Genomic DNA, 24,224 nt, shown 5'->3' on the forward strand with positions numbered 1-24,224 from the left:
AATCTGCCGTCGTGATGGTTCAACCTCGTACGATGGTTCGACCTCCTACCGCTAGCCTTTCCACCCTTCCACTGATTTTTTTCAATCCCTTCATAAACCGGACGATAAACCAACCGATTAGTTTAATAAAAAACCCTCTCGGGTCCTCTTATCTCGGCTCGAAAAACCGGCCGGAAAAAATGACCAACGACCCACACACCCACGTCCCAGCCCCCACCCACGTTGCTCCCGATCCCAATCTTCTCTGAGGTCCGAGGGGCGAATCTGCCGTGCCGGCGCTCATGGAGGGGATGTGGAGGAAGGCCAAGAGGGCGATGGGCAATGGCATATGCGCGCACCTCCCCGCCGTCGCCGGCGACCGGGACGACTGCGCCAGTGAGCGCCGCGCGTCCGACGCCTTCTCGCAGGACTATGCGGCGCTGGCGGCGGCGGCGTCGGCGCACGCGTCCGCGCCCAATACGCCGGCGCAGGCGGAGGCAGCCGGCGCGCTGCTCCGGAGGTCCATGTCGGGAGTAAAGTCCTCGAAGGTGACCCCTTTCTCCCACATCCCTCCTTCTGATAATAAGTTCATGCATGGATCTCTTTTGGCTGATTCTCGTACGTACGCACACAAGTACGGTAATAAGACCTAATAATTGACAAGTTTAGTCTGTGTTACTCTCGCACTGGTGCCGAACTGATGGTGGTTGAAAGTTTCCATCCTGAATTCCTGCCTATACAAATAAGCATATATTGTCATACTCTGACGCGACACGCCATCTAACTCTCACTCCAAATGTGTGCAGCGCTGTCTATGGAAATGATTGCAAGTGACAGGGTGATAGAGGATGCAACTTGGCGCTCATCACTTTCTACCGTGTGCCCAAAAACGATGTGCTGATGCCTGCTGTTTCTGTTTGGTACTATGAATGGTGACTAATCAATCAGTGAATGAGGCCATGGTTAACTTGCCTCGACGTTGACGGTCTTTGTAATTCAGACGTTGTTGATTCTCTGTTCCTTCCTGTTGTTGACGGTCTCAACCAATGTATCAGTTGTTGGGGAACAGACTCGCCTTTCAAACACTGCAAGAATCAGAATCCTCGAAAAGGTGAAAACACTCATCATGGAATTTGAATCAAATCCTTCTTGCTGCATCCCTGTCTGTTCTCTGCTTCTTTCCTCCAGTGAACAAGCACTACTCCAGCTCCGCGGTTACTGTCACCACGTACTACTGCAGCTACTACTGTTTGCAAGTGAAACGATTTCATGCAGGCCGGCGGGCCGTCGTACGCGGTGGAGCTGGGGCGGTTGGACAGGCTGAGCTCGACGGCGAGCAGCGTCCCCGGCAAGCTGGCGCCGCCGACGTCCATCCTCGACCAGCTCACGGCGCTCTTCGCCACCAACGGGCTCTCGCACACCGACATGATCGCCCTCTCCGGTACGTATGTATAATTATGCATTGCTTCGATGATGTACGTATGGGCTCTGTGTGCGTTTGCTTTGCTTGCACATCGAAATCGAGTTAGGATTCGCCGCCGTCGAGGTCTGTCAGGAGTATGACCCGAGGGAGATTTGCATGTTGATGCAACCATTGATGCGGCAGGAGTATGACCCGAGGTCTGTGTTAGTATTTGTGCTTAGTTGCTCAGACCCACGATAACAATTTTCTATCTCCTAAATGCCTGTGGATGAATGCAAATTGTAGGTCTGGCTCCGTCTGCTTGGACATCATTAACCAGACGTGGAGCCCAATGTTTGGTAACAACAATCTCTCTATTTCATTGTTTCTTTAGATGGCCGGGCTGATTAGCTTCCTTACATTCTCTATAAAGAGAGAGCTCTATGGTTGTTGTTATGACAATCTTCTAACCTTACAACTATATAATATGCTCGCTTTGGGAGTGCACTTGTGCCTGAGGCACGAAAGTTCTTTGCCTGACAATCATATGCAATTAAAGCTAGAGGAACTGTGTGAAGCATTTTATTTTAGCACTGATAAGTATATCTAGTCTTTTGCTTGAAACTTCCTACTGATCCTTGGCTTTCGAAGAACTTATCTTCCATTGGCCTGATATTGGTAAAAACAGTAACATATGCAACCATAGTCCAATCTGAACCCTGAGATCACAATCTCTGTACTTTCCTAGCTCACCATTACTGCAACGGAATCACATGAGAGGTGTGTCCGTGTGAGTGAGTGGGAGGGGACATTGTTTCTTCTAGAAACCCCATAAGCTGGACTTGTTGATAAATCATTTGATGGTGGTGCAACGGGTACCCTGGCATTTATGCTTTTTGGGTATATTATCTAAATTAACTATGCTTGTTGTAGAAGCAGGCACATTTTTATAGCAGGTTTAGGCTTTAAGCTTATGTTTGAGGTAGTCTTGGTGCGAATCTACTTTATCTACCCCTTTAACTTTAATTCTCATTGATGATTTATGTGACCTTTTTTTTCCTGTATCTCCTTAGGGTGTTCTGAAGTTAAAACCAAACGCAATGGAAACTGATGAACGGCCCATTGATCCTTCTTGTCCATGTATGGTATGGCTTCAGCACCACTAGGAACAAAGTGGTAAACCGATTGATATAATTACAATCTTTGGAGTTCTGTATAAAATACTAAAATGGTGTTCTTCTTGTTCAGGTCTGCAAAAACTATACACGTGCATACTTGCATTGTCTTGTCACGAAAGATCATATGGGCTCTCAACTGCTGTCATATCACAATTTATCGTTTATGATGCAGGTACCCTGTCAATATTTTTTTCCGATTAGTTCATTTTGAGCACCGTCAGCTATTGTTTGATCACTCTCATTTCTGTTTCAGTTAAGTAGAGATCTCCACATGTCGATTCTTGAAGGACGATTTCCAGAGTATGTTGTCTCATTCGACATAAATCTGCCTGATTTGTCAGTGAAGTAGCGTGTTGGTAAATAACGGAATTCTGCTGACATGTTGCAGATTCGTGAGAGGATTCTTGAGGGTGCAGGTTTGTCTTGTTCTCCAATCTCTACTCTATCATATATGCTTGAACCAAAAATAGCTGAGCAACAAACTACCCCCTTGTTTCATCTGCTACCCAATCATCTACAAAGCCAAAAACCATACCATGTTTTGTTATTATGTTTCTTAATAGTTTGAGTTACCCGTAAACGCTAAAATCATGATGATGACAGTTTCCGAAGGGCGACGTGCCAAAGTGGGTTCACAATGCAATGGAGGTTGCCGGCATTGACATATCGGAGTGCTGCACCCCGACCAACTGTCAGCATGACGCAATGGAGGCCGCTGGCGTCGACATAGCGGAGTTTTGCCCGCCGACCAAGTGCCCGTGACGCGGAACGCTCGGGGGAATTCATTACATATACCATGGTACCGGTTGACGATAGGAAGGGTTGCCGCGTGGAAGTGATCCTTCATACTTAACATGACGCTTTTTCACGAGGTTTTGCTTTAGATTGGGTTTCAGGTAAACAGGGAAAAGGTATAACTGTAGGAGTGAACACAATATTCTGCCTAAATAACTTTTGTGGCATTCGTGTGCTTTTGTTATGCAATGTGCATTGCTTCTATTGTGGTCATAGAAGGGGAGGTGGATGCTTGAGCTATAGGTGCTAAAGTTATTTTGAGAACTGAAAAAGTGAGTGTCTGGTTGTAAAAATGTTGTTGACATAAGAAGCTTCATGACTCATCTTCATAGGATGTTCTAATCTTCTAGCCATGTGATGATGGTAGTATAGTGAGTGATGATTAGCATGTATTGTGTGAGTGCTTGGTTCAATTTATTTTGGTTCAGTTACTTATTATGTTGATATTTGAAGTTTCAAGAGTCTAAACTTAGCATCTTGATTATTGAGTATGGTGCTGTTATTGTCATAAATTCTATCACTCAGCACCTTTCGCGCTTTTAGTGTAATTGAGGTGTTGGATCGAACATACAATTCCTTACATCTGAATCTATTTACTAGCACCGCTATGGGTCTCCTCTTACATTATCGGATCACTTTTGACATCATAACTGTATTTTGTTTTTGTAATGTGAAGACCGTGAAAAGCAGTCGTTGCCATTGTAGTACTGTTACTATTTGTGCACCGCACTTCTTTTATTGTAAGAATTTGTTGTTGAAATTTCAGGTATGCAGCTGCCAATGAAGTGAAGAAAGCAGTCAAGACCTTTGATGTGATCCAGAGGTTTAAAGTGGAAGCGGACCAAACTGTATTTTATTCCCTTCTTCGTGCTCTTTGCAGAAGTAAAAACATAGAAGATGCTGAGGAGTTGCTTCTTGCAAGAAGAAATTTTTTCCCACTCACAACAGAAGGTTTCAATATAGTACTTGATGGTTGGTGTAACATATTCACCGATCTGGCCGAAGTAAAGAGAATTTGGAGAGAAATGTCAAATTGCTGCATTACTCCTGATGGTACGTCTTATGCTCTCATGGTCTGTTGTTTCTCTAAGGTAGGGAACCTTTTTGATACTTTGAGGGTTTACGATGAGATGAAGAAGAGGGGTTGGAGTCCTCGTATTGATGTCTATAACTAACTTATTTATGTTCTGACAAGAGAGAATTGCGTGAAGGATGCAAAAAATGTTCTCAGTAAAATGGTAGATGAAGGTTTCCAACCGGATGTTGAAACAGACAAAAGTATTATAGTTCCACTTTGTGAAAGTTGCAAGCTTGAGGAAGCACGGAAGATAATGGAAGACATGAAAATGAAGGGCATTGTTCCAACCATTTCGACGTACCATGCATTTTTGAAACAGGAAGGCATTGACGAAACACTCCAGCTACCGAAGAAAATGAAAGAAGATGGTTGTGGCCCTAACAGTGACACATTTCTCATGCTCATTGATAAGTTTATCCAACTGAATGAGTCTGGAAATGCTCTGAGGGTGTGGACTGAAATGCGAAGATACGACATTAGGCCTGGTTATGCACACTACATGGCAGTGGTCCAAGGTTTGGTTAAAATGGATGTATACCACGAGCTTTGGAGTATTATGATGAAGTGAAGGCAAATGGTTTTGCTTCTGACCCGATACTTGAAAAGGAATTCAAAAAAATTCTATTGGCCAACAGAGACCATTGGCGAGGAGTAGGCAGATACAATCTTATTCCACATCGTACCAAACATTTTACAAGCAGGACAAGAATTCCGTAACACAAGTGTCACTGTTAAGGGGCTTCTTTGTACGACAGAAGTAAATGTGAACAAATGTGATTGTGAGGTATGTTGACTTACCAAGTTGCTCTTGAATCCTATATTAATGAATCCTATATTAATGAGCACTGAACAGCTAAAGTTATTGCTTCCCCTGAAACAATTTGCCTTTGAGGGTCGTTTCCATGTCCCATGTACACAGTGTAGTTTCGACATTGTTTATGGACGAAAAAAACCATGAAGGTGTACAACGAGTGCGCGGTGGAGCTTCGGGTGGGCGTTCCACGTGGGGCAGGAGAGCGTGGACGAGTACTGCGACGGGGCCTACTTCGCCGAGACGGAGATGGCGCTGCGGTGCGTGGAGGAGGTCGCCCACGACGGCTTCACCTTCTCCAACGGCGCCTCGCTGTTCGCCATGAAGCAGGCGCTCGGCAGCGGCTGCAGCTACACGCCCGAAAGAGGAACCTTCGACATACGTGAGCACAGGGAGTGTCGCGACGAGTACGGCTACGGCTACCACGGCACGCACGAGCAGCTCGGCTACGGCGAAGAGGGCGGCGACCGGCAGTACGAGTACCCGGGCGGCGCGTTCGACAACTACTGCTCCGGCGGCGGCCCGGTGCGGATGCTCCTCCTCGCCTCCTTCCTTGCCTCCGCGTCAGCGGCACTGCTTCTTGCCGTCTGAGCGGTAGCGATTTCACCATGTACCATCTGTAATTATAGAAAGGACGAGTATTTGTCCATCATGTTTGACATACACTTCTGAATAACAATTATTTAATCAATGTATTTATATATATTTTTCTGTCCGTGGCAACGCACGGGCACTAAACTAGCTTTATTAGTATTCTTATCTTCGTCTACTTGCCCTAGCATTGTTGGTTACTTTTTGTGCACTACATAGCAAATGGATGAAACGGACCGCGAGAGATGAAAGCACATTGTATGTATGATTTAAAAATGACATGGTTGTAAACCACATATTACAAATAATGATAAGATGCATTTCATAAAAATGCTACCTTCCAACATGTCCACTGTCCATAGAAAGCACATAATAATCACATAATACAACTTCATCAAAATTCAGGAAACATTGATAGAAAATTACAGGCAAAAACATGACACGCCGTTTAAAAAAATAAGTGAAATACTCAAAAGAATTAGTGAACTGCACCGGAAACAAATTAAGTGGTACTACAACAACATTCATCATGATGAACTACACATTGTCTTGGCTAGAAAAGACTTAGACATAAACTACGAAGCTACCTCCCACACATCCCATCTAGTGCATCAAACACTCATGAAGCATGGTACCTCCAGACACACAACCAAAATGTTGGCTTGTTACTCACACTTTGTTCCTCCCATGACCTCCATGCAACCCTCCAATAACCCTTTTGTCTGCCTTCTGCTTCAACTCTCAACTTAATTTGGCATTTCTTTGTCTTTTCAACAAACTTGCATTTGGTAGTGAAGCTGCGAGCATGAGTACTTGTCCCTAGCTGTAATATTTTGCGACAAATTAACAAAAAATAAGTGAAGATCATAACGATACACCATAATTTTAGGAGCAAATGATTTTTCATGAAAGTAATATTTGTACATGAAACGGGTTCGCATTTTAGTTTTTAATTAATAGGCCTATCTTGATAAAAAATCATGGGCACACAATTCAACAGGGACATAAGAAGCGAGCGCTATTGCTCATATTAAAGAAATGTCTTTTAAAAAATATAATTTCACTTTGGCTTAGGCACACCCGGCAAAGATAGTTCAAGACTGAACAATGTAAAGAACCGAGAGTAAAAAAAAATCAACAGACCTAGAAAGAGAGGTTGCCAAGAAAGCCTAGTAAAACTATTAATTAGTCATTCCATGTTGTAGTACATAAGAAATTTAATTCCATCCAACATGTAGCACAAAGACTAAGTACTCTTATAGAAACATATACGTCAAATAAATATAGTGGAAAGGCTCAACGAAAATAATGACATGCTCGCAAGAGAGCTTCAGCCTCAAGAAACGATACTGACCTTAATCAACATCGTAGAAACAATATTATTATTATGTTTTCTGCAACATGGTACACTATGTAAAAGAGAGCCAATTAAGTGAAAGATAATCAATTATCAAAAAGTAGTGTTGTCTCAACATGATAGTCACCCTACATGCATCTAATTTTGTTCCAGAAAACCGAAACTTGACCATTTGACCATCTGTCCCAAACCTCCAAGTTATGGTCATGGTGCAAAGGTGCTAGCTAGATAGTGTCTATTTTATCAAAAGATGGAATCAAATGCCTTAAACACTTAAACTATAATAACTGAATGTCGCCTCGCTCAGCTCTTGACTTGCTAAAATTATGTTATGCACAAAATGGTCAGCCTAAAAACCAACCTTCAAATTCATCCAACTTCATAAAGCAAAGCTTAATTCCTCCTAACTCTAAACACAACAACAAATCAAAAAAATTGAACTGAAAAGGATGAACAAATTGACAAATTTACCACAATACTAATGCATGAAGATAAATACCAACCACATATATCGATTGCCGGAGTAGCCATCGATGACATCGAGCTTCGAGATCAAGTGATTCTCACTGCTGGTCAGAAGCATGGTCGGTCAATGAATGCAAACTAAGGTCCTTATTTAATCTAAGATCTAATACCACGAATGTTCCACCTAGGCGGTGCATTTGTTTCCCCTGATTTGTGTGTCGCATAAAATTGCTTTCATGACAGCTGGAGGAGACATCGCATGATACAACGGTGACTCATGGTAATATGCAGGAGACTGTGGCGCCGAGACCACTCGAGGAGTGGGGCGGTAGCATCAATCGCATTCATGCTAGGAGTGTGTTAGTGCCAAATATTAGAGAGATGACTCATAAAAAATAAAAGTGCCAAATTATTCTCAGAATACACGGAATTACCATACATTAAATTTCAAATGACCTTACAACATGAACCTCAAAGAGGCTTGGCGTTCATGACAGCCTTGAGAATTTTCTTTTTCGTTTTATGTTCAGCAACTCAGATTAGAATTCAACTTGCACAAGAGCTATGTGTGCTCCACCTTACTTTGTTCTTTCAGCTTCTCCTTGTCCGTCCATCTCTCTAGCTTCTCCACTCTTTCTTTCATCTGCACATCATCACATATGATTTATAGGCATATTTTCATACTGTGTAGATCTCATCTAGCTTTACATGCATACAAGCCTAATGCAAATCTTAAAAAATGCAAGGAAACGATCGAGGGAGAGGTTAAATTATGGGGGCCTGGCGGAATCGAGCTCGAACGCTCTGCAACCTTGGTCTATGCAAACATGATCATCAGAAGGAGTAAACATAATCCTAACCAGGTTACCAGCCGCAAACGTACTACTTATCTAACACCTCCCAGACAATTGCACTACAAAAGAAATCTGTATACTACAACTTGTAAAGACTATAGCTCTCATCTACTTTGTTTAGAGACATAGCTTACCACATGTTGTACTCTTTTATCATTCCAGCTGCGTCCACGCAGCCTTCCGTTCATCTCCTTGGACTTTGTGTGCAGTGAGACTGTCAAAGGAAAAGAAGGAAATCAGTATACTGAGTTGAGAATTTAATGCACACGATGACAATACACAATGGTCATTTATCTCTCTCTAATCAGCCCTTGGGACTCTGAATTTTTGTACGCATAGGCACAGAGGATGATCTAGAGATAGGGGCTGATACTTCTGTTGTGATTCTGCCTATTAGTATTACTCTTACACCCACATGTGCTTTCAATCTCATGTACACCCACTTGTGTTCTACTTGAACCACGTATGTGTCCAAATGGGAATAATGATGCAGAAAAAGTTAGGTTGAGGAAATGAAGATTATGTGTATGGGGATTTGAAGTGCGACTTTGTTGGCAGTCACAGGTTGGGTAGATGGTGTCTGGATCTATGAGCATATCTGCATCATTGTAGCATCATGCCAATAACAGCATCCACATGTTCTTCCTGATCCCTATCGACCACATGGAAGAGGATCGGTCCAGAGTTCGAGACGCCGATGATTCATTACAGCTAGCCGCCTGGGATTCTGCACCGGATGAAGGTCGATCTTCAGTCAGAGACGTATCATGATCGAGGTGCACTGGTTCCTCTCGTCCTTCATCTCTGTGATGTGTGTTCCTCGGGGAGAGAGAGAGAGAGATAAGAGAGAAAGAGAGAGAGAGAGAGAGAGAGAGCGAGAGAGAGAGAGGATTACCACAACGTAGCATCTCCGTCATTCCTAGCCAAGTCGCACATCTCCATCGACTCCACCCGCCGAGGCTCGCAATCTACACATGCCACATCGATCGATCTCCCTCGTGGAGGGGGCAGAGCAAAAGGAGACTGACCATAGGAGGGAGGAAACATGGGTGTGGTGCCGTGTGCGGGTATCTGGCTGCAAATGGAGAAGAGGAAACCAGCGGCAGAGCAGAGGGAGGCCGCTCGCGATAGGAAGCGAAAGTGGAGGCGTCGTGGGGGTGGGCGAGCGGAGGCGTCGTGGGGGTGCTGGGCTTGGACGGGTGGAGCGTCCGTGTGACAAGAACGACCGTGGGTTTCAACGTGCACTGTTTTTCTCGTCACTGCGCGTGGGAATAGCATCGTACAGGGGAAAGGATCGGTCTAGCGGCAGTAATCGCACGAGCCGGGGGAATCGAGCGTGGTTGAACCATCATCACGACGACAGATCCTCCTTTAATAGTAGAGATCCCCTTTACGGCAACAAAGAGGTCTAGCGCAACATAGTATTTGTCGAGATCCAACGCACGGGCATTAAACTATAGTAAAGAGAGAAGACATAGTCCCCGCTTGTCAGCTCACCCACAAAACAATTGATGAAATGGTTTATGAAAAAGAAGAGACTGGAACCTTTGTATCCGCTTGTGGCATACTCAGCTCCACCCTTTCTCATCACTATCTTTGTTCATGTTATGTTCTGGTTGCTTTTCTCAACATGGCCCGGATTAGAGGAAGCACCATTCAAGATAAGAACCTTTGTGAGGCCAAATAAAAAAATTTCTTGTTTAAACAACATAATAAAATAAATGGTGAACGACACAATAACTTCTGAGTGACCATACAATAGGCTGGCCCCAAATCCAAACTTTCATAACGGTGTGACAGATTCCTCACACATAAAAATACATGAAAAATATGTATAAGATGTTATTTTTACCTCATAATGGATTTATAAAGAGATCCGTAATATATATTTTGATAGCTCCACCCTAAAAGTACCTCTTTCAGACATATATATCAACAAAAAGGAAAAAGGCTATCTTAGCAATCAGAATCGTTGAAAGTTCAACACACCGGTCTTTCAGCAAATGTTTAGCTACAAAGCAAATCTTTCTCTATGTGAACACTGAATTCTTTTGTGTCAAATAAAATATCAAAGTGCAGTAGAGAAACATGGTGTATGTATGCATTTGTGGTAGGTGGCCCTATCAGAAACACCAGAAAGACATTCAGTTATCGGACTTTTTTTGTATGGGCCTGGTTATGTAATGAGAAAAAGATCGGGAGGAAGTTATCACATGTAGGTAGAGAATCACAGATCCCTCGATCAAAAAGCTAAATGTCAGTGAAACATAGTATCTCTGGAGCGAAGTTGTATGTTCTTTACATTGATGATCGCCCTAAATGAAAAGTGACAGAATCAAAAGTGTCAGTCAAACAGATTATTTGGAGTGAAGGCATCACGTACGTACAGGGTACATCATGAGATGTGTAGCTAGAGAATCAAAGATGATTTGAATTAGAAGGATCAGTGTCACTCAAACTGGTTGAGTTATTTGCATGGTCTATGTACTTATCTGAATTAGAAAACTCCTCGTCCAGGATTGTCTTTTAGGGATGCAGCTATGCAGGTCGCAATTCAATCGCGCTCTCCTCCAAGCTGAAGGGTCGAACCTCATGTGGGTCTTTGGCTGGGAGGTGACCTCGACCATGAAGGCCTTCCCGTCGACGCACGGGCAGTCCCTTGCCTCGTTCCCAGCTCTCCTACCTGACGTTGTGTGTGGAGCTCCGGTGATCAGCCTAGGTCGCCATCTAGTTCAGCACCGTACGTGTATGAACCACAACGTGAGTCGCCGGGAGGCATTACGTCCTATCGACAAGGACCCGTGGTGCTTGTGGACCGTCCGCACACCACACCGTGGCCGCCATGACATTAGATTGAACCTCTCCAGGACTCCGACAGGTTCTCGACGCATCGTCACACCCAACCACGTATGGTGGGTGCAGTAGGCAGTAACCGACACAACTCAGCGGACGTTGCCGCTGCCGCTGCCGCCGCCGCGCCGCCAAGCCAGTATTGTGCGAGCACATGTACGCGCCAAGCGCGGCTGGGTGTGGAGCGTGGTAGGTAGGGGGCAACGCAGCAACGCGGTGTCCACATGATGTGTCGATGAGTTCCGTTTGGCCGCAGGCTCCCTCTCATCGGGCCCTCTTCCATGCCGACGCTACCACCCATGGAACTCCCTCTTATCTACCACCGCGCGGAGCCCTTGCGCTTCCAGGGACGATGTGACGGCTGGATATGGGGAGTGGTAACTGGCGGGTCATGGGGAGATGATGGAGGACGTGGGCTGGTTTTGCGGTGGAAGAAAAATGTGGACTAAACCGCTTGGTTCTCTTGTTTACTCGCTTGGTTTTCGAAGGGATTGAAAAAAATGGGTGAGAGGAGACGTGGGTGGCAGAACGTATCGGAGGGATGGCGAGAGGTCGAACCATCACGACTGCACATCCTCCTTTAATAGTAGAGATTTGATGGTTTAGGATTTATAATCCATCTCCTACCTTATCTTTAAGAGAGGTTTTTTGACCTTCAAATCTTGTATCCAACTAATTGAATGCCCGTGCTTTGCAACGGGGTGGTAACAAGACATATAAACACACATTAAATATTTTTCTAAATCAGAAATATGCGTCGAACATGATTGCACATGATTTCCATTCTTAAGTGGCAACAACTTCGCCACTTGTGTTTACCCTGCACTAAACATGGGACAAACCTGCGATGGCTTCATGTGGTTCAACCCATGAACTAATAAATACTGCCTCTGTCAGTCTGTTCAATAATATAAGACATTTTGCAAACTAACATAACTTGTAAAAACATTTTATATTATAGGACGGATGGAATATTATTATTGAAATCACATGTGATGCTTTACATAGATTTGAAGATCTATAGAGAATGGGCCCATGAAAACATCACACAACTAATAAATATATTACTATTGGAAACGCATGTGATGCTTTACATAGATTTGAAGTTGTATAAAGAATGGGCCCGTGAAAACATTGCACAAGTAATAAAATATATTTGTTGTTGTGTGAGAAATCGAGAATGTAACCAATTTGAGAGAAGAGGGTATTAGAAATTTGAACCATTTATAGAAGAGCAGCTAGCGTTATTATTTGTTACAAATACCGGAACATGGAAGCATGAATATTAATTTTCTTATATTTTGTGCTTGGAGTCTCAGTATCATAATTAAAGTTCTGAATCAAGATAAATGAAAAAATAGCATCTAGAATTCCTTGTCAGTATGGGAATAGCTTTAGAAAAAGTTCAGTAAATATGGCCTATCCATAATAAATGAAATGTGCAAGCATTCCAGTGATTTCTCCGATATCAAATAAAGCACAAATAATGTTGTCCTAGAACATAAGTACATCCCATCTAAACATGTGTGTGCACATACATGATACATGTCAAATGCTCCCTTAGTTCACAGAAGAACTCCTTTCTTCCTTGTTTTGACTCAGCTCATGCGTCCCGTCTTGAACTTTGTTGCACAAGTTAGACCAGAGCCTGAGCACTCATAAAACCAAAGCCTTTTTAGCTCCTTGGCATAATATATCTGCACGTTGTCATGTAGTGGTATGTGTGAACATAATAGGAAGCATCAGGAGGATATCATGATAGTTTAGAACAACATAAGTTAAATGAGATACACATGTTTACCTATGTCCTATAGCACAACTTGGCTTCTGAAAATTTTCTCCCAAGAAAACACCGGAAAGGAAGTCACTGCTAGAGTATGGAATTTGCTTCTTAGAAGCTTCAGATGTGTGTTAGAAGCTCATGCAAAGAAGAGATCAATAAGAACCCGAGGACAAGAAGAGTCGTCAAATGAATTATACAAGTATCTCACTGGAATAGTTTCTTTTCCTTCCGGACGCAAAAAAGAACTCACTCTTGAATGTCATACACGAAATGAAACTAAGCCATTAAGATGTCCTGTAAGAGAATAAATGACGTAAAAGGCGTCCCTCACAGGTCAAACACATACAAAATTCAGAGTTTTTCTTCTTCCTCTGAGACAACAGAAAGAAAGAAATACACCATGTATTCTTCATGGAATAAAAAATGTCGAAAGTGAATAAGCCCGTTTCAGTTAGTGGGCATATGAAGAATATCATTCGGTAAGAAATCTGTGTTTACAAAATCAACTATTAAAGGAAGTCATTATTAAAAAATAGCATTCTCTTGATAACTCTCGAACTTCAAAAGTTTATCAGGCAATTGAGATCATTCATATACAATCCAATGAACTGATGGTTAAGGAAAAACACAAAAATGGAAGGCGCAAGAAACGAATCAAATATTTTCATGAGAAAAAACCTTGGATAGATTGCATCGAGGACGACCAGTAGTAACCCTGGAATGTGACCAGATTGGGGTGGTTGAGGTTACCAAGCTGCCCCATCTCATGCTCAAACTCATCATGGTTTGTCACACTTCCGAGTGTCTCCAATTTCTGTTGGGGAACGTCGCATGGGAAACAAAAAATTTCTTACGCGCACGAAGACCTATCATGGTGATGTCCATCTACGAGAGGGGATATTCGATCTACGTACCCTTGTAGACCGCACAGCAGAAGCGTTAGTGAACGCGGTTGATGTAGTGGAACGTCCTCACGTCCCTCGATCCGCCCCGCGAACCGTCCCGCGATCAGTCCCACGATCTAGTGCCGAACGGACGACACCTCCGCGTTCAGCACACGTACAGCTCGGCGATGATCTCGGCCATCTTGATCCAGCAAGAGAGACGGAGAGGTAGATGAGTTCTCCGTCAGCGTGACGGCGCTCTGGAGGTTGGTGGTGATCTTATCTCAGTAGGGCTCCGCCCGAGCTCCGCAGAAACGCGATCTAGAGGTAAAACCGTGGAGATATGTGGTCGGGCTGCCGTGGCAAAGTTGTGTCAAATCAGCCCTAAAACCTACGTATATATAGGGGGAAGAGGGGGAGCCTTGCCTTGGGGTCCAAGGACCCCCAAGGAGTTCGGCCGAGCCAAGGGGGGCAACCCTCCCCTTCCAAACCGAGTCCAACTAGGTTTGGAAGGAGGAGTCCTTCCCCCTTTTCCCACCTCCTTTTTTTTTCTCTTTGGTTTTCTTCCTATGGCGCATAGGGCCTTCTTGGGCTGTCCCACCAGCCCACTAAGGTCTGGTGCACCACCCCCAAGGCCTATGGGCTTCCCCGGGTGTTAGAGCATATATCTCCATATGTGGTTTTGGTAATTGATGACAATTCCTATGGACTAATGGTTCCCTTAAGTTATATTTATAGGATTTGTCCATAGGCGCTTCTTGAAGTCCATCGGTTGGGTTCAAGGAGTTTATATGTTGACCAAGATGTTATTCAAGTTATTATCCAAAGAATGGTCATAGAAACACTAGGTTGATCAAGATCTCAGACAAAGAGTAAATCAAGATGATCAACACATTGCTTTTATTGCGATTTGTCCATAGGCACTTCTTGAAGTCCATCTGTTGGGTTCAAGGAGTTTATATGTTGACCAAGATGTTATTCAAGTCATTATTAAAAGAATGGTCATAGAAACACTAGGTTGATCAAGATCTCAGCCAAAGAGTAAATCAAGATGATCAACACACAAAGCGTATAAGATGTACCGAGAGGAATCAAGTGATCCCATGGTATGGTAAGCATTGTCCATTACGTGTTTGTGTACTAACCCATGGTCTTCGTGAGACTCCTATGTGGGGGTTAGGTGTGTTTCCATTGGGCTTGCATCAAAAGGAAGATCTCATACAACCCATGAAGGATGACGTCAAGTGGTGATCGTCATCAAGATTGTGGTGTGCAAGTTCAAGTGGATCAGCACGAATATATCATTGAAACTATTGTCAATGATCATGTGTTGATAAGGACAATCTCATGTGCTAACAAGGACAAGATCAAGATAAGCATTCCTGAGCACTACATGCTTGATTCTTGTGGATGTTCACATGGTGGACACGACAAGATCAAGATAAGCATCCCTGAGCACTACATGCTTGATTCTTGTGGATGTTCACATGGTGGACAGGACAAGATCAAGATAAGCATTCCTAAGCACTACATGCTTGATTCTTGTGGATGTTCACATGGTGGACAGGACAAGATCAAGATAAGCATCCCTGAGCACTACATGCTTGATTCTTGTGGATGTTCACATGGTGGACAGGACAAGATCAAGATAAGCATTCCTGAGCACTACATGATTGATTCTTGTGGATGTTCACATGGTGGACAAATGAAGATGAATCCATAAGCTAGGCTTTCCGCATTGTGTATGGGAAAGTTACTTGAAGACTTCATCATGTCTTGCTTTCAACATTGAGCCAAGAAGGAACAACAACATCAAGCTCAGGTGAAAGGGCTAACTCAAAGGTATCAGTTCCTTTGACGTTAGTTGTGCGGAGTGATGATCAACGAATAAAAGTATACACTCAAGTATGGATCATCAGTACTCTTTTATGATTCTTGAGTCCTTAGGGATCCCGCACTATTAAGAGAGGATCACAAGTTTTGCGATGAACTTGCTCAAACTACATCATCACTTTTTTGCTCAGACCTCATCTCCACTGTTTTGCTGTTATCTGAAAACAGAACCAGTGCCTCAGACATCCGTCTTTCTCCGGACGTCCGAGGACCGGACGACCGACAAGTTCGGAAATCCGGAATCCTATACCAGAGAAATCAAAGCCATATAACTCGGACTTCCGGCTCCCTACGGACATCCGAGGCCCGGATGTCCGGCCAATTCCCGGAAATCCGGAAGCCTGCACCAGTAGAAGTTGAGTTCTATATCTCGGACTCCTGGCTCCCTCCGGACGTCCGAGGCCCGGATGTCCGGCCAATTCCCGGAAATCCGGAAGCGTGCACCAGTAGAAGTTGAGTTCTATATCTCGGAAATCCGGCTCCCTCCGGACGTACGAGCGCCGAATGTTCGACACCCATGAGAAATCCAGAAGCCACCACCAGTAGAAATTGTGCTGTATATCACGGACTTCCGGGCCACTCCGGACGTCCGTATGCTGATGAATTCAAATATGTTCAGGCACATCTACAGGCCTCGGACGACCGACCCCTGTCGGACGTCCGGCCGCTAATGAATTCAGAAGAGTTCCAGTCATGCCTACAGGTCTCGGACGTCCAACCCCTGTCGGACGTCCGGCCTCTCGCGGACGCCCGGACTTCCGACAACTGTCGGACGTCCGGACCCTGTGAGACTTAAAGTGTCCCCAACGGCTCTTTTTCTCTCCACACTATAAATACCCCCTCCCACTTCATGAGAGGGTTGCCCAACACAGCCTTATCCTCATAAGAACACATTTCCACCTCACACACATTTGCTCACTCCAAATCTTAGATCCCAAGAGCATTTGTGAGCCCCTTTGAGAGTTGTTCCAATCAAAAGACAGATCTTCTCCCTCTCCTTCTCTCAACCCAAGCTATTTGTGATTTGAGCAAGTTTTGAGCATTCCCCGTGATCTTGTTACTCTTGGAGGTTGGAGACTCCTAGGCGGTAGGAGTTCTTCGGAGAGGAATCAATTCGTGTGATTTCCCCCGGAAAAGTTTGTGAGGGTTTGGAAGCCACCTCAAAGGCTTACCACTAGTGGTTGAGAAACGCCTTCGTGGTGTTATCTCAAAGGGACAATAGGGTGAGCCTTCGTGGCATTGGTGTGACTTCGTGGTAACATCCACCTCTCTAACGGTGACTAGCTTCCCTCCAAGGAAGTGAACATCGGGATACATCTTCGTCTCAGTGACCTTGGTTATCCTTAACCCTAACTCCTTACTTGTGGTTTACTTGTGTTATTTGAGCATACATACATTGCATATTGCTTGTGCTCATTATATTGTGTTGGCCATTTCTTGTACAAGATTAATCATTCAAGCATACCCTCTATATCCACACGTACATACTTGCATCCCTTGATATATTGTGTGATATAGTGTGATCTAGTATCTTGTGTTGTTCACCTACTTGTCGTGTGATATAGCTCAAGTAAGTTTGTGTAACCTACTTGTGCTTGTTAGTAATTGCATTGTGTCCATCTTGGTAGATCGTGTTGTTGATACACGTTGCAGTGCCTAGTGCATTTAGGATTTGTGCTTGACAAGTACCCTCTTAGTTTATTTCCGCATTAGGTTCAAGCCAAATTTGAAGAAGTTTTTAAATAGCCTATTCACCCCCCTCTAGGCGTCATCGAGGTCTTCTCAATTGGTATCAGATCTAGGTCTCTCTATAATTAGGTTTCACGACCTAGAGAGTATCGATGTCGACTATTGGATTAGTGCACAATGGCATCTTTGACTTTGATGGCACAAATTATACCCTATGGAGAATTCGTATGCTTCATCACTTTCGGGCCATGGGCCCAAATACTTTACGAATTGTTCTTGTAGGGATTGCCGACAAAAAGGATGATGCATCTTCATCTACTAATGAAATGTATCTTGATTGTGAGGCCATTCATCGAACCATAAGTCCTGAAGTGTTCAAGTCTATCTCGACTTGCAAGTCAGCTCATGAAGTTTGGACTAAACTTGAAGATATATATGGTGGGTCCAATCTTGATGAAGACGGTATTATGATGAAGGAGTTGGTGCATGAGCTCTTCACTCTTTTCGATCTTAAAGAGTCCACCACTACTCCCATATCCGATTGCTTGCACACCTCATCATCTTCAATCTCACAAGGTAATGACATGGTGAGTGAAGAAATATATGTTGATGAAAATGGCATAGCCTCTATGGACATGAGCATATCTAGCACCACACATAGTGTAAATTATTGTGCTGATAGGTCATGCATTTCACCTAAAGATTCCTTGACAAATGTCTGTGGTGATATGCCTGCTTCCTCGTGTCCTCTTGATCAAAATATCTTGTTTCTCCCTAGTTGATCTATGACTAATCATTTAGGGGATATCAAGAATTATGAAGTACTTTTGACTAATGAAGAATCTGATTCACCAAAAGAATCATCATCAACTCCTCCAGTTCACACGTGCCTCATGGCAAGAGGTAATAATGAGGTATCATCTTCCCTGTGCAATAACGATGATATTTGCGATGAGGATGATGATGATGACTTGACTGAAAATATCTATGTGATCAGTAAAATTCTTCATAAAGCTAAAAATAACTCTCTTCAAAGGTTCCAAGATGTTCTTGCTTACTTTGAAAATTGTAATGATTCACTTAATCATGAACAAGCTAAAAGTGAACAACTTGAACATGAACTTGAGAAGAGTCATCAAGCATGTAGAGACTTAAGATCTTCAAAAGGAGAGATTGAAGTTTCTCATGATAAACTTAAAAAGGATTTTGAGGTCCTTCTCCTTGAATGCAATAATGTCAAGGGAGAGCTCATCAAAACCTCTAAGATCTATGAGGAGCTTCAATCTACTCATGAGAAGTCTCTATTTGCTACTTACTCCTCTCATATTGTTGATGATACTTGTACATCTAACTCTACCTCATTTGAAGTATAAACATTGAAGGAGAATGTTGAGCTACGTGCTCAACTTGATTTACTAACTAGCAATTATGGGAAGTTGGAAGAAAACCATGCAATGCTCACAAGCTCTCATGCCGATCTTCTAACATCCCATAATGTGCAAAAGTTAGCTCATGAGGCTATCATCACCAAGGTAACATCAAGTGAGCCTCATGTGGACAATGGCACTACTTCTAGTCAAAGTACTATATTTTCATGTGCTAGTCCTCGTAATTCGTCTACTCATAATGTTGCTACCTCGTGTGATGAATTACTTTCCTTGCCTTGTTGCTCTAACATTGAAGCTTACACTTCCTCTAGTACTTGCATTGATACTAACCGTGCAGAGGAAATCAAAGAGCTCAAGGCCCAAGTCACTTCCTTGAAGAAAGACTTGGAACAGTGTCATGAAGGGATGCCCACACTCAACAACGTCCTGTGTGAGCAAACATCTTCGAATGACAAAAATGAGTTTGGAGTAAACTCAAACAAGAACAAGAGGGGCCTAGAACAAATCAAGAATTCGGCCAAAATAATTTGCTTCAAGTGCAAAGTTAAAGGGCACCATGTTAGATCTTGCCCTCTGAAGACGAAGTCTCAAAGTCACAAGCAACAAAGGAAGCGGCCACAAACTCAATCACATATTCAACTACAAGTTGAAGGAAGGCCTCTTCCCAATAAGACCCAAACCAACACTCCCCAAGGTGAGAAATCAACTGGGAAGAAAACAAATGGTAGATGTTGCTACTTATGTCGTGAGAAGGGTCACGTCGCTTCGTCTTGCACGAGAGGTAACTTATCCAACCCAATCACTATTGATGATACCTGTTCCCTTGGGAAGGATAAGGTTGGCAATGTGTTTGCCAAGTTTGTTGGCACTCAAAATGGTGTCAAGAAAAGAACCATTTGGGTTGCCAAGCCTATTGTGATTAACCTCTTAGGACCCAACGTAGTTGGGGACCAACAAGCTCAAACTTGATCAATAGGTGACTATGGAGGACATTAGAGACTTGGATACATAATGAAGAATTAAGGGGTCTTCATCATTCTTATTATCTCAAGCCAAGTCATTTGGATTATCGAGTTTCTATCTTATATCCAATGTGCCTCCTTACGGTACCTTATACTTAAACTGTTTACATTGTTAGGTTCTTGCCCCTTTGCATGTTGTGGTTTTGTACCTTGCATGCGTTTGTATATGTTGTGCCTCCAACTTTCTTATCTTGAGTAATCAAGTATGTGTATGTTGGTTTGCACATCATGTACATGTGAGTCTTGTATTGAGCCTAGTTGCATCTTGTCTGTATCTTTGTTGGCTCTTGTGAGAGATTAATGGATTATCCCATTGTGGGGGAGTGATGTGCTTTGCACACCTCACAATCCTATAAATGTGTATACATGGGGAATACCACTTAGTTTTGATATTTCAAGATTATCTAGCTTCTATGTGGTATGTCTTACTCATGAGAAACTCAAATTATATATGGTCCATTAATTATCTCTTGTTGGTTTCGATTTGCCACTTGTTAATACTGTTGGTTTATCACAATATGGGGGAGGAATATGCTATGTGCATATTACAAACCTAGAAAATGTGTACATTTGAGGTGTTGCCACTTAGTGTTGATATTGTAAATTATCCTGTTCCTAGGTGGCTTGTTATCTCTACAAGTGTCATTTGCTTGCATTTTATGGATAAAGATGATCTTGGATATACTTGTGATCTACCAATGAGTATCATTTCGAAAATACTTCTTGTCCTTGACAATTGGTATTCCCATCATGTGATTGGAATTGCTAATCATCTTTACATTGGTTTTTGTGTTTCGTTTGTCTTCCTTGCCTCTTATGGATCTATTCTAACATGTCTAGTGCTTTTATAGATATAGAGAAAGTGATGATCCCATCGTGTGCGTTTTTGTATTTAAATGCAAATTCTATATAATGCACGTCCCTTGGGGGAGCTATCCTATTTTCTTTAGAACACTCTCTTTATTCACCCATCATAAAATATTTTGATCCCCATCAAGTGTGTGTTGATGGGAGGCAAGTCTTGCTCTTTATGATGCTTTGTGCCATCATGAAAATTTGTAGAGGGCATTGTTTGTTGGAACCTAGCTCTCTTTTGGAAACTAGAAACCTCGTGTTTGTTTTCCTTCAATTGGTTTCTTGTTGCCTTCTATTTGGCATGTTGTCAATGGATATCTCATTCCTTGATGTATCTTTTAATTGATATCCTTCAAGTGATAGTTCTTTTGTTTTAGGATCTTATTATCACTTGATACCTTGTCTTTTGATGACTTATCAACTTTGTGTTGAGTTGATTCTTAAGAGTCTTGAGCATGCGTATCATATCTACTATATACAACTTCTTTTGCTTGCTTTCCTTCTTTGACCCAATATATAGGGGAAATTCCACCTTGTCATAAATTGGCTAAAGTGTGCATGAAATTCAAATTCATATCTATATGCACATATGTATGTGGAGTTTGTCCTATGTATTGCTGGTTTTCTAACTCTTTGGTCCCAATGAGTTTGGGCACCATTTTGTTTGTTTTGTTGTTCCAGGAACAACTGGAGATGCATTGGATGCTCGGCTTACCTATAAGGAGGATGTTGAGACCATGTGATTATTGGAGCCAAGTTAGGATGATCAAAGAACAACTATCTACTACATCAATCCAATGTTGTCTCGGTAACAAGTATCCACATCATGCATTATTTTCTTGCGAAGGACCCAACCTGTCTTCTCTTTTTTAGGTTGCATCATGGCATGAATCTCTTGATTCGTTCTTGTAGTACTTGTTTGCCTTCTCGAAGCATCCGAACGATGATGTCTTACTACTAGTTGGGATGTCTTTGATGTTCGTATGTTGGAAGTTCATATTATACAATAAGAAAATATTAGGCCATGTGCTATGCTTCCAAGCAAAAGATCTCATTGATATATTTATGACTTCCCTTTTGGATATCTAGTTTTCTTCCTTCTTGTAACCATTTCGTGTGTACATCCTTCCTTGTGGATATATCTTCTACTTAGAATCTTTCACACATGAGAGAAGTTACATCTCTAATTGATATCCTCTTTTCTTTCACGTCCATCGCTGCATTTCCTTTTTCGGTTTTTGGTGGCAACGTGAAATAATTTGTTTTGAGTGCGTATCTTATTTTCTTACATCTTGATGCACTCTTTGGCCGTGAAGATTATTTTTCCTCGTGCTTGTCTTGATGAGGGTGGTGTCATTTTCAATTAGTATCCCTCCTCTTGACAAGGTTCTTACTTCCTATCTTCACAATGGGTTGTCACAAGCGTTGGTTCTTATTTTGTTTATTAGTAAGCTTGTGAACCCATTTCCTAGTATGTGTGTGTGGGAATGATAGGTCTTGCACTTTGTATCTCATTTCATCAAGACTGTGTTGATGAGTAATTCTCATCCTTATCTTAGTCTACTCAAGTGCCTTGCCATGACTCATACACATTACTTTGGTTGAGCTTATTCTTAAGTTGCTTCCTTTACATGTTGCTCAACCATTAGTTTTGTGCAATTGATATGCTTATTGTCTCATCTATCTTCTTGCACTCATTGTGTGTTTCTATTAATTCTGGGGGAGCAACGATCCTATTTTGTGCACCTGTGTCAAATACAAAAATCTCATATTAGTGCACAAATCATGGGGAGCTTCTCTAGTTTTTGATAAAGCACTATGTTGCCTCTATCATAATATCTTTTATTCATGTGGTTCGAAGGATCATATGATTGTTTGTTCCATTTGGAATTCTTTGATTGCTTGCCTCTATCTTTGTATGCCTTTGTGGCATACGATCCTTTTATTTGCAATCTTTGGGTCCTTAATATAGTTTGTTTTCCTCCAACTACTTATCATTGTATTTGTATATTTTTCTGCACTCATTTGCTGAGAAGTACACACTTTTTGGAGGACCACCTACTATATTTTCTTTCTAAACTGTTCGTCCATTTTGGCAATCGATGCCAATGGGGGAGAAGTTTAGAGAGTTTACTTTGGATATTGTTTAGAGGGTTTTGCTTTTATTGCGTAAGCATTTACATCTTGCTCACATGCATTATTACCTTGTATGTGTGCGCTTGGTTATGCTTATTTCCTTATATAACCTCTCTTGAAGTGGTTGTCTTCAATTACCAAAATGGGGGAGATTGTTAGAGCATATATCTCCATATGTGGTTTTGGTAATTGATGACAATTCCTATGGACTAATGGTTGCCTTAAGTTATATTTATAGGATTTGTCCATAGGCGCTTCTTGAAGTCCATCGGTTGGGTTCAAGGAGTTTATATGTTGACCAAGATGTTATTCAAGTTATTATCCAAAGAATTGTCATAGAAACACTAGGTTGATCAAGATCTCAGACAAAGAGTAAATCAAGATGATCAACACATTGCTTTTATTGCGATTTGTCCATAGGCACTTCTTGAAGTCCATCTGTTGGGTTCAAGGAGTTTATATGTTGACCAAGATGTTATTCAAGTCATTATTCAAAGAATGGTCATAGAAACACTAGGTTGATCAAGATCTCAGCCAAAGAGTAAATCAAGATGATCAACACACAAAGCGTATAAGATGTACCGAGAGGAATCAAGTGATCCCATGGTATGGTAAGCATTGTCCATTGCGTGTTTGTGTACTAAACCATGGTCTTCGTGAGACTCCTATGTGGGGGTTAGGTGTGTTTCCATTGGGCTTGCGTCAAAAGGAAGATCTCATACAACCCATGAAGGATGACGTCAAGTGGTGATCGTCATCAAGATTGTGGTGTGCAAGTTCAAGTGGATCAACACGAATATATCATTGAAACTATTGTCAATGATCATGTGTTGATAAGGACAATCTCATGTGCTAACAAGGACAAGATCAAGATAAGCATTCCTGAGCACTACATGCTTGATTCTTGTGGATGTTCACATGGTGGACACGAAAAGATCAAGATAAGCATCCCTGAGCACTACATGCTTGATTCTTGTGGATGTTCACATGGTGGACAGGACAAGATCAAGATAAGCATTCCTGAGCACTACATGCTTGATTCTTGTGGATGTTCACATGGTGGACAGGACAAGATCAAGATAAGCATCCCTGAGCACTACATGCTTGATTCTTGTGGATGTTCACATGGTGGACAGGACAAGATCAAGATAAGCATTCCTGAGCACTACATGCTTGATTCTTGTGGATGTTCACATGGTGGACAAATGAAGATG

The 24,224-nt window shown here is 42.4% G+C and overlaps 1 protein-coding gene across 8 annotated transcripts; it reads left to right on the forward strand.

The window, feature by feature from the left end:
- Positions 1 to 435: 435 nt before the first annotated feature.
- On the forward strand, positions 436 to 5,216 carry LOC123424668 (pentatricopeptide repeat-containing protein At1g80880, mitochondrial-like). Of its 8 annotated transcripts, none has more exons than XR_006621722.1 (10): positions 436 to 527; positions 786 to 1,090; positions 1,220 to 1,599; positions 1,688 to 1,740; positions 2,455 to 2,526; positions 2,630 to 2,731; positions 2,813 to 2,859; positions 2,948 to 2,975; positions 3,163 to 3,470; positions 4,121 to 5,216. XR_006621722.1 is itself a non-coding variant. In XM_045108353.1 (8 exons), the coding sequence occupies exons 2-8, from the start codon at positions 1,590 to 1,592 to the stop codon at positions 3,319 to 3,321; spliced, it is 471 nt and encodes a 156-aa protein (XP_044964288.1). In that variant the 5' UTR covers positions 436 to 527; positions 786 to 1,589; the 3' UTR covers positions 3,322 to 3,677. The 8 variants fall into 8 exon arrangements, 4 of the variants coding, with proteins under 4 accessions (XP_044964288.1, XP_044964296.1, XP_044964264.1 ...); XR_006621721.1 differs by having other exon boundaries at positions 1,255 to 1,599; XM_045108353.1 differs by lacking the exon at positions 4,121 to 5,216 and having other exon boundaries at positions 786 to 1,599; positions 3,163 to 3,677.
- The last annotated feature ends 19,008 nt before the right edge of the window (positions 5,217 to 24,224 follow it).

Source organism: Hordeum vulgare, chromosome 1H (genome assembly GCF_904849725.1).
Source record: "Hordeum vulgare subsp. vulgare chromosome 1H, MorexV3_pseudomolecules_assembly, whole genome shotgun sequence".
NCBI lineage: Eukaryota > Viridiplantae > Streptophyta > Magnoliopsida > Poales > Poaceae > Hordeum > Hordeum vulgare.

Bases quoted from the DNA above. Each gene is read 5' to 3' on its own strand.
- LOC123424668 (XM_045108329.1), top strand. From the start codon at position 4,405: ATGGTACGTCTTATGCTCTCATGGTCTGTTGTTTCTCTAAG. The intron at 4,446-4,549 runs GTAGGGAACCTT...TGTTCTGACAAG, and splicing joins TGGTCTGTTGTTTCTCTAAG to AGAGAATTGCGTGAAGGATG.